Source organism: Scleropages formosus, chromosome 6 (assembly GCF_900964775.1).
Source record: "Scleropages formosus chromosome 6, fSclFor1.1, whole genome shotgun sequence".
Lineage (NCBI taxonomy): Eukaryota > Metazoa > Chordata > Actinopteri > Osteoglossiformes > Osteoglossidae > Scleropages > Scleropages formosus.
The window spans coordinates 1,309,614-1,321,155 of record NC_041811.1 but is presented as its reverse complement, the minus strand read 5'-3'; the positions used below and the strand labels follow the sequence as shown (position 1 = coordinate 1,321,155).

Here is an 11,542-nt window from a genome sequence, read left to right as displayed (position 1 = left end):
ATATTTTACTGGAACACATACAGAATTGTCAACACTGGAGTTCTCCTATTTCATAAAAAGCTAATGTACTCATTCAGTCCAGCTCTACATATTTCAGTTTAAATGACTAAAAGATCTGTTTTAATTTTCAGTTTCAGGTATGTGGGCAATAATTTTCTAGTCATGGTGATTTTCAGCCAATGAAATTCAGTTACAGTCAGTAAATTCAGCAGAAGAGCAGTTCCTGGTTGACATCTTGATAGTCAGACACTGGTTTCCTCTATAATAAATAATAATTTTGGATATTTACAGTCGTTCCTAAGGTAAGTACTAAGTTTTGTGTAAAACAGAACAATTCTGTATTATTTTTTTACAAAACATTCTGTTTATCTTCATTCTTGTGACTTGAAGCAAAATGTTTTTAACTTTTACTTTCACTTTTACTGTTGTTCTGAATGAACAGAAGAACTAAAAGAACAGAAGTACAAAACTGAATTATTCATATCTGAGATATTCCTGTCCACATTGAACTAATTAACATTTTAAACTATTGGGTTCTGTACAGATCAGCATTTTCCATAAAATCTGTTCTTTTTAGTTGAGTTTAGTTCTATTTTATACTAACACAGGACAAAGTGTCTGAGAACAAGGAAGTACAACAGTTACTGTACTGTAACATATCTGAGTTATTGGAATGTTTGTCTCAAATACAATGTATTTACTGTGGTAATTCCCATGACGGATCACTGCTGGATGTCACTGTCACTGCTGTCAAATAAATGACAATATTTACATTTTTTAGTTTGCTTTGCATCTAGTTGTGAATATTTACCATAAGACTTACCAGATTTCTATGTTAATCTGGTTTATCATGTCACTTCTCTTTACACTGAATATATTTTAACAGAATGATTTAATGAAATGGATCTTGTTTCTGTAGGAAAACAGACCTTTGAAAAATGTCTGGCTGATGCAATACATCGATATTTTCATTAATTCAAATATCATTTAATAAGAATGAGGAGTACTGTTAACATACCTTGATGTGTGCATGTGTGTGTGTGTGTGTGTTTGTTTCCACAGAGCCCCTTACCTAGTGTGTTCCAGTCCAGGGTCCTGAGATGGAGAGTTCTGCCTCAGAAATGAGTCCCCCTGGGGAGTGTAAGGAGGGGGAAACTTTCTCAAAAATGAGTCTGAACAGGTAAGAGAGGGGCTGTGTGTGTTTGTGTTCCTGCATAAACTTGTGAAATTGGTGAATCTTCGTCGTCTTGTTGTGTTTTCTTAAGTAATATTTATATGATGTGGATTTGGGTGCAAACTGATTTTTAGTACATTTTTACGAATTTTCTTTGGGAAATCAGATTATCTGGTGAACTGGAAGGTCACAATGATAGAAAGACATTTACTGGAAAGTCTGCTAGAAGTTTCTTATTTGTGACCACAGAGTCCAGCAGGAAAGAAGAGACTCACCTGAACCCAGTTGTGTGTCCATGAAGAGTGACTGGTCAATGGATCTGCCTATTTTTTTTCAACAGGGACAGGTTTCTACAACAGGAAGGTAGATGTTTTTTGAACCAAAGATGTAACTTTTGAACTCTTCATATTTATGAATCATGTACAGGTATTTATTGTCCACATTTGAGTGTCTAATCTTTTATCAACAGAAATCAGCTGAAGAGATGTGACTTGATGCATCAACAGGTGGATTTATCAGCTGTTTTCAAGGTATCATATTATTACTATAGTACAGTACATGGCTTTTGTTTTTATTTTAATTTATAATGAGCAGTTTTACCAGTCTGTACAACAGGATATTTACTAGACTAATTTAAATGACACTTCTTTCTCCAGGCTACAGTAACTGTTGAGTCTTAAATCAGAAACCATCAGATTACATGTTTGTAACCTTAATCAGTTCACTACCTGCTGTCCTGCTGTCTTCTGTTTGCTTAGTTTGTACCAAAACTAAAACACACAGTTCACTTTGGTTCAGTTCCATATTTGACACGAGTTAATGAAGACAGACTGGTGTTGTCATCAACATGTAAATACTGACATCTATGTGTGATGTAGGATCCAGAACATGACCTGTTCCTTCTGCTGCCTTGTGTAGAGTTTCCTTTATAACCTTTGTCCCATTGCATTCATAACAACATACAAAAATGAAACTGTGTTACATGATGTTTAAGATTCTTGTAGCTGTTGAGAAAACACATCCCATCCCCAAAGGTGTTGTACCAAAGTCCAAGGCAGTAGATGTTAATGGAACAAGATGAGTCCCTCAGCTGTTTCCCTCAAGTGGGTGACACGGTGGCACAGCGAGTAGCGCTGCTGTCTCAGTCTGTGTGGAGTTTGCATGTTCTCCCCATGTCTGCGTGGGATTCCTCCTGGTGCTCCGGTTTCTTCCCACAGTCCAAAGACATGCTGTTCAGGTCCCCCCATAGTGTGTGAGTGTTACGGAGTGAGTGTGTTTCACTGATGCATGGACGAGTAACCCCTTGTAAGTAGTGTTTCTACCAGTGTAATCACCTTGGTGAATAAGTTGTGTGGGCTAGTAACTACATAGTATCTTTTAGTTGCTTTGGAGAAAAGCATCTGCTAAGTGAATAAATGTAAGCGTATGAAAGGAGATTGCTTTGGTCCCAGGGTTGGCTCTCTTTGGCTGCTCCAACACTGCTCTTGGTGAACCATGTGAGGAACAGCACTGTGTAATGATTCATATGGTTATACTCAAGAACAATGTTCTACACGACTGATATCTGTCTTCACAGTGATCTAGGAAAAGGCTTCATGAGATGATTATTACTACACACATAGAACAAATTCCTTGACACCTTCTACATAGAGACTGAGCTTGGTTCTTATTTTATTTTTGTTTTTACCCAAGTAGGAGGCACACATATATATGAAGTATTTCAAATTCTATACAAAATTTGTCTAGATAAGATGAGTTGTGACATGATGGAATGACCTCTTTCTGAGAACCACCTTCACTTCCAGTTTTTAGCATTATGTTCAGTTTTACTGTGTTCTGTTCGCATTTTCCAGAATTCCACACTTTTCTCCTCACATTCCCTTTCGCCATACGTTTATACTGGTAGTTTCCTCTGTTCATATGTCTACTGACTGTTGACATGATTCAGATAGTTTCATTGTGTTTTCCTTCCCCCACTGGACTGATGTGTAATATCAGTTTATTGGGTTAATGATGATTCTATTGGCCAGGGGGCGTGGTGGCACAGTGGCGCAGTGGGTTGAACCGGGTCCTACTCTCCGGTGGGTCTGGGGTTTGAGTCCTGCTTGGGGTGCCTTGCAATGGACTGGCGTCCCGTCCTGGGTGTGTCCCCTCCCCCTCCAGCCTTATGCCCTGAGTTGTCGGGTTAGGCTCCGGTTCCCTGCGACCCTGTATAGGACAAGCGGTTCAGAAAGTGTGTGTGTGATTCTATTATTTATCCATCTTCCTACATACCTTTTATATATCTTGTTACATTTGCTACATTAAATCAGATAACAGGACTTCCTTGGTGAGGTAACTGGGAAATGAATTAGTGCCCAAAAAGTTCAATATTTCTTTTAGTCTCTTGAGGACAAAGCTGTGAAGTTCCTGAGAGACGAGTTGAACAAGTTCAGGAGGAATCTCAGTCAGGATTACCCAGCATGCTTTGAGTCTCAGGATGACAATGACCTGGACAGTGAAGCTGAGATCCAGAAGATATGTGGCAGAGAGGGGGCTCTGAAGATCACACTGTACATCCTGAGGACCATGAACCACAAGGACCTCGCAGACACAATGGAGAAGAGTAAGAACTTTGTGTTTCTCTTTAGAGTCTCACGTGGCTTCAACATTTCTGCACCAAACTAGAGTAACATCTGAAAAAAATTTTCAGTCAATAAATATTATATCATGTGAAATATATGACAAAGATGGGAAATAATAAAACTGAATGGTAAATGAAATAAAATAAATGATACAAAAAGACAAAAATTAGGCTTAACATTTATTTCCTTCTGTTCATGTTAAATCAATAATGAGAATAATGACAATTAATTGTCAGCAAAATAAAACAAATGATACCAAACGAAGACAAAAACTATGTTAAAAATGTTATGTTCCCTCTGTTCTTTTTAAATAGTTTGTATTAGAATTGGCTTTGCATTGTTTTATATTAACAATTGTTTTCCCCATTTTTCTGGTAATTTATTTTGTCAGATGAACTTCTCATGAACAATCAACATAAATACAGATGTAACCTGAAGAAGAAATTTGAGTGTGTGTTTGAAGGGAAAGCAAAGCAAGGAAATCCAGTCCTGCTCAATAAGATTTACACAGAGCTCTACATCACTAAAGGTGGAACTGGAGGGATCAATGATGAGCATGAAGTGAGACTTATTGAAACAGCCACCAAGCGTCCAGCAATACAAGACACTGCAATTCAATGCAGTGACATTTTTAAATCCTTACCTGGAGAAACGACACCTATCAGAACTGTGTTGACAAAGGGGGTTGCAGGCATTGGAAAAACCGTGTCTGTGCACAAATTTATTCTTGACTGGGCAGAAGGAAAAGAAAACAAAGATATTCATTTTATATTTGCGTTTCCTTTCCGGGACATAAATCTTATGAAGGATAAAGAGTACAGTCTGATAGAACTCCTTCATCACTTTGTCCCAGAACTGAAGAAGTTTGGATCAGCTGAGCTTGAATGGTGTAAAATCTTGTTCATATTCGATGGTTTGGATGAGAGTCGACTTCCTCTGGATTTCCAGAACAATCAGAGCTGGTTTGATGTAACAAAGACAACATCTTTGGATGTGCTGTTGACCAACCTCATTAAGGGGAATCTGCTTCCCTCTGCTCTCATCTGGATAACCTCCAGACCAGCAGCTGCAGGTCAGATCCCTCTTGAGTGTGTCCACCAGGTGACAGAGATACGGGGGTTCAATGATCCTCAGAAGGAGGAGTACTTCAGGAAGAGGTTCAGTGATCAGGACCTGGTCAACAGGATCATCACACATGTGAAGTCAAGAAGGAGTCTCCACATCATGTGCCATATTCCTGTCTTCTGCTGGATTTCAGCTACTGTCTTTGAGAAGCTGTTGGATAATGAAGATGTTAGAGAAATCCCCAAGACTCTGACACAGATGTACACACACTTCCTTATCTTTCAGTTAAGTTTGAAGCAGAAGTATCAGAAGAAACAAGTAATGGAGCTTCATAAGATTTTAAATTCAGACAGAGAATTCCTTCTTAAACTGGGGGAACTGGCTTTTAAAAACCTTGAGACAGGAAACCTCATATTTTATGAGGAACATCTGAATGAGTGTGGTATTGATGTCAGTGATGCTTCAGTGTACTCTGGAATGTGTACAGAAATCTTCAAAGAGGAGTGTGGGTTATACCAGAGAAAGGTTTACTGCTTTGTGCATCTGAGTGTTCAGGAGTATCTTGCTGCTTTGTATACATTATTAAACAAGAAATCCAGTTTTCTTACTTATGTACCCTTTCTTACGGAAAATTGGTCCCACTTTCTCAATGGTGCAGTAGATCAGGCCTTAGAGAGCAAGAATGGACACTTGGACCTCTACCTCCGCTTCCTTCTTGGCCTTTCAATGGATTCCAGTCAGATTCTGTTACAAGGGCTACTGACAGATAAAAGAATCAGATCATTTGATACTGAAAAAACAGTCCAGTACATCAAGGAGAAGATCAGGGAAAATCTCTCTCCAGAGAGAACCATCAATCTGTTCCACTGTCTTAATGAACTCAATGACAATTCTTTAGTGGAGGAAGTCCAAGGTTATCTGAGCTCAGGAAATCTTTCAGCCAAACACCTCTCACCTGCACAGTGGTCAGCTCTGGCCTTTGTGTTACTGATGTCAGACAAAGAACTGGATGTGTTTGACCTGAAGAAATAAATCAGATCAGAGGAAGGTCTTCTGAGGCTGCTGCCAGTGGTCAAGATCTCCAAAAGAGCTCTGTAAGTACTCTAGTCTAATGTTACTTAATGTAAGTCATAAGATTAAGAGGTACTGTGAAAATTCATTTCTTTGTAAGTGAATGGAGTGTATTGGGGGGTGCGGTGGCGCAGCGGATTGGACCGGGTCCTACTCTCCGGTGGGTCTGGGGTTCAAGTCCTGCTTGGGGTGCCTTGCAACAGACCGGTGCCCTCTCCTGGGTGTCCCCCCTCCCCCTCCAGCCTTATGCCCTGTGTTGCCAGGTTAGGCTCTGGCTCCCCGTGACCCCAAATGGGACAAGCTGTTCAGAAAGTGTGTGTGAAAATGGAGTGTTTTCTTTTACAAAATTGTTCCAAATGTTATCTTCTTAATGTCTGTAATAGTCACTGTTAAATTTTGGAACTTAATTTTCTGGAATTAAATGTTTTCAAATTAAAGAAATACTATAACATGAAGAGGCATTTGCAGTTGTGCAGACATCCAATACTCCATAAATTAAATATTTTTGGCATTAAACATCTGTCCAAATGCTATCTTGTTGAGGCTGAACCAGTGTGGACTGACAAAGAGATGCTGTGAAGCTCTGGCCTCAGTTCTCACCTCAAACTCCTGTTCACACCTGAGAGAGTTAGACCTGAGTGACAATGACCTGCAGGATTCAGGAGTGAAGATACTCTCTGCTGGACTGGGGAACAAACACTGTAAACTGGAGATACTGAGGTCAGTAACACTTGGGAATAAACACTGTACATGATCAGTAATGTGTGTATCAGTGAGAATACAGTGTTTAGTGTGTGTGTGTCTCTCTACAGACTGTCTGGCTGTTGTGTCACAGAGGGAGGCTGTGCTTCTCTGGCTTCAGCTCTGCGTTTGAACCCCTGTTCACAGCTGAGAGAACTGGATCTGAGCTACAATCACCCAGGAGACTCAGGAGTGAAGCTGCTCTCTGATCTACTGAAGGATCCACACTGTAAACTGGAGACACTGCAGTAAGTACTGTGTGTGTGTGTGTGTGTGTGTGTGTGTGTGTGTGTGTGTTAGATTACTGCTCACCCTTATATATGTGTGTAGAAATGGTTCCACCAAATGAATGAGTCCATGTGTCAGTGTAAAAACAGTAAAGTGCTCATAGCGTCAGTTGCTCTCCTACTGTCACAGGGCTCTGAGTTTCCACACGCACTTCATACACAGGCTGTGTGTGTCTCTCAGTCACTGTGTGTCCTTCTGCTTCTCCTACAGTGTGGACCATGGTGGACAGTGCAGGATCAGACCAGGGTTCCTTAAATGTAGGTGTTTGTACTGAAGAGTTGCCTTCAGATCATGATGATGGTGTGTGTGACTGGTGTGTTCTTCATCACTGCTGTGTCACTGATGTCAGGACACTTGGGAGTGTTTTCTGAAGGAGATCAGATCCACACCACTTGCTCACTCTGATGCTTGTTCTATGCACATATAACACTCTGTTGTCAATGAACATCAGCTGCTGGGCTGTATTTCCCCTCCAGCAAACACACTGTGCTCTGCTCTACACATCACACAAACATAGTTATTATATACATGAGATAATTTTATATTATTTACCTGTTTTCTTCATTTCAGAATAACTATTTCTAATGTATTTCACTTTGAGGTGCGTGTAACATATTCCTCCATTGGAACTGATTTTTTTTTTTTTTTTTTACTTCAACGATATTTCACATTTTCAGTGAGGTACAAGAAGCTTAAAAAGTTGGTTCATGACAGTTCTCATCAGATGTCGTCCATCACAGATACACACACTTGCACATCTGTCCTGTGTCTTTTTCTACTGCTCAGCCTGTCTTATGTCTCTGTACAAGACACAAAGACCTTCCAAGGTCTTCTTCACCTTGTGGAGTTTTCCCAGTAGTACAAACACACTGTTCCAGAAACTTCTACAGCAGGACATAGCACAGACACACATGAAAAGGATACAGAGATGAATGATGAATAATATAATAGAAAAAAATAACAGGAGAGAAAGTCAATATAGAGCTAAATAAATCAGAATCAATCAGAAGAAAATAATTTGTAATAAGATTAATAACTGTAAAAAATTAGTTGTGACCCCATGACCAGTGTGGGTTGGACTTCTTTCTGTAAAAGAGCGTTCTTTTGAGGTGTAGGTGTGTGGTGTGTATTTAGGTTTTACTAGGGTATTGTCCCCAGGGTTGTGACAATTACTGTAAAACAGTGTTCCATGTTTTATTTTGAGTTTGCTGTGAATGCAGGTTTTTAACTGTTGTTGACTGATTTTAAGTACAAAATGGTTAAATTAATGGTAATAATTGTTGACATAGTGTATTGTAAGTTTTTTAAATTCCTATCAAGTGATGTAATGTAACTGTTTGAAGGTGTAAACTGTTGAAATTGTTCAGTCCATCAGTGTGCAGTGCTGCCTTATAGTTATTTACGTACGTGTAGTAACACTAAGTTAACAGTGAGAACTGAAAGTTCACTACAAAAACAATACAGTGTAATACAGTTTCATTTACATTTATTCATTTATGAGACACTTTTCTTCAAAGTAAATTTCCGTTCAGAGAAAACAAAACTTCATTTGTAACCTGGTGACTGAATGATCACACAAAGTCCAGTGGAATTTCAGAGATTTAATCTTGGGCTCAGAGAGATATTTACTGTCCTGAGTTCCAACTAAATAATAAACTTCGGTTATTGAAATATGGAAATGTCCCAAATAGGATATGTCACCAGCATGTTATAAATAACTTCGTACAATAAAACAAAAACAATAAATATTAACTGCAAATCACGTCAGTTTGTCTGATACAGATGCCAGTAATAGTCTCACACAGTTACATTAACAGAATTTGGTGAAATTTGTGTTTAATCTGGACATTTAGCACTATTTTTGCCATGTTTCAACTGTTTCATCTGCAGACTCCTGCCAGCTCACACTGGACCCCAACATAGCAAACACACATCTGTTTCTGTCTGGGGACAACAGGAAGGTGACATGGAGAGAAGAGGAACAGAAATATCCTGATCATCCAGAGAGATTTGACTTTTTTTCCCAAATTCTGTGTGTAGAGAGTGTGTCTGGTCGCTGTTACTGGGAGGTTGAGTGGACTGGAAATGCGGCTGGAACAGGAGTGACTTATAAAGGAATCAGGAGGAAAGGAAACAGTGTTGACTGTCGACTTGGATACAATGAAAAGTCCCAGGTTCTGTGCTGCTCTGGTACGAGTTACTCTGTGAGACACAATAACACACACACTGTTATACCTGTACCCCCCTCCCACAGAGTAGGAGTGTATGTGGACTGTGTGTCCGGCACTTTGTCCTTCTACAGCGTCTCCTCTGGTGAACTGACTGTCCTGTACAGGTTCACCTCCACATTCACTGAGTCTCTTTATCCTGTGTTTAGGGTTTATAGTCATTCCTCAGCGTCCCTGTGTGAGATGGAATAGATACCAGTGTCCTGGATCTGTTTTGGCTGTATCATGTATGTTTTTTGTTTTATTTTAAAATTGTTTACTTCACTGACTCATTGTGATTACTTAGAGTTAGATAGTAGTAGCTGGTTAAAAACAAACTGAAGCGGAACCCACAGAAGGTGTTTATTGTTGGTCAAATTCTGCCTGAACTGTACACCTGTTGTTCATAATCACACTAAATAAATATGAAACAAACTCGGCTTTCGAGCTATCATAGTGCTTTCTGCTCAAACACACACCACTTTCGTCCACTGTCGACAGCAGTGGATCAGAAACTGTACTCGTTTCCCATAATGCACCGCTCTCTTAAAGCAACACTGCACTCTTAACAGCTTCATGTTTCTGTTCGTCCAGTTCATCCTCGTCAAGTGTTGTTGTTTGGACCGTGTGACCTGCTAATGGAAAGAGAATAAATATATAAATAAAAGCGCTAGAGCAAATGTTTATTTAATAGTAGCTTTATCTAAATGTTCTTTACCGAACCCATGGATAAATAAAGGGGTTAAGATGTATTACAATGACCCGCGTTACAGTTTTGAGCAGTAAATGTGTGTATTGTAATAATTGGTTGGCTTTTGGTGACGTCCGGGGAATATAAGAAAGTGATTGGGTCTGCCGTGAGGAGAGAGAGGAGACCGCCCGGGGGCGCTAAGCAGGATCGGAAGGCTGACTAGATGTGCAGGTCCTGGAGGAAACGGGTCCCTCGGACCGAGAGCATTATTTCCCTGTGTGCTGGTGTTCAATAAAATGTTCGAGATGAACGCTGTCTCTGTGTCCTTCTTCGCCCTATCCAAACCGACGGCACTGCGCGCCACAGTATTATTAAGATTTTATGTGATGAAGTCGGTGGACAGTTACTGTAGGTCAGTAGAGAGACTTTTTCTGTCACCAAGACAAATTCCTTGTATGTGTGAACATACTTGGCAATAAAGCTCGTTCTGATTAACACCATCATCCCAGACCTCCTCCAGACAAAACTGACAATGTTTTCTGTGCCCACCACCATCACCAGTCAGTGGATCACGAACTTCTTGACAGGCAGACCGCAACTGCAGAGGCTGGGGAAATTCAGCTGCAGCACCTGCACAATCAGCACTGGCGCTCCTCGGGGTGTGTGCTCTCCCCACTACTTCTCCCTGTACACAAATGACTGCACTTCCAACAAACACTTTGCGAAGCTCCTGAAGTTTGCAGATGAGTTGTCGGCCTCATCCAGGAGCTGGAGCTGAACATGCTCAAAACAGTGGAGTTTATTGTGGACTTCAGGAGGAACTCCCCCCAACTCCCTGACCCCTCACCATTCTCAACAGCTCCATGTCAGCCGTGGAGTCCTTCAGGTTCTTGGGTCCTACAACCTCCCTGGACCTGAAGTGGGACACCTATATTGACTCCATTCTGAAAAAGGCCCAACAGTGGATTACTTCCTTCGCCAGCTGAAGAAGTTCAACCTGTCACAGGACCTGCCGATCTGATTCTATTCAGCTGTCAATGAATCTGTCCTGTGCACTACTGTAACTCTGGTTTGGCTTGGGTACCAAATTGGACAGAACTAGGCTGCTAAGGATGGTCAAGACAGCTGGGAGGATCATTAGTGCACCCCTGCCTACCGTTCAGGTCTTGTGTGAGACCAAAACAAGGAAGCGGGCAGGCAAAATCATCACTGATCCCACACACCCCAGGCACAAACTCTTCACACTTCCCCTCTGTGACAGGCGTTATAGAGCACTGTCCACCAGAACAACAAGACACAAAAACAGTTTTTTTCCCTCAGCCCCTCACCCTCATGAACAGTCAACACTCCCCTATTGGTCTCCTCTCAGTACAATATATCCCATCACTTTTGTAATTTACTTTTGTTTGTATTCTTTCTAGTCTCTAAAGATGCTATTTATTTATTCTGTGTCAGCTGCCTGTCTTGTCAAATTGTAATACTGGAAGCACCAAAGCAAATTCTTTGTGTGTGACAGCACACTTGCCCAATAAAATTCATTCTGATTCTAAAAGAAAGCAGCTTTGATGTTAATCTAAAGTGGATGTTTTGCCATGGCTGCAAACAGGAGTTCCACACAGTTTGTGTTGGGATAATGGATGTATCTGCAGCACCGGGGTGTGGGTTCAATACATTGAGAGAA

The 11,542-nt window shown here is 40.6% G+C and overlaps 1 protein-coding gene across 1 annotated transcript; it reads left to right on the top strand.

The window, feature by feature from the left end:
• Positions 1-226: 226 nt before the first annotated feature.
• LOC108932024 (NACHT, LRR and PYD domains-containing protein 3-like) lies at positions 227-10,103 on the top strand. Its single transcript, XM_018748164.2, is given in 10 exon segments — positions 227-302; positions 1,063-1,180; positions 1,424-1,537; positions 1,644-1,704; positions 3,557-3,779; positions 4,190-5,957; positions 6,478-6,654; positions 6,747-6,923; positions 7,174-7,220; positions 8,854-10,103. Coding segments are annotated over 9 exon segments (3,177 nt in total). The 5' UTR covers positions 227-302; positions 1,063-1,100; the 3' UTR covers positions 9,384-10,103.
• Positions 10,104-11,542: the final 1,439 nt, after the last annotated feature.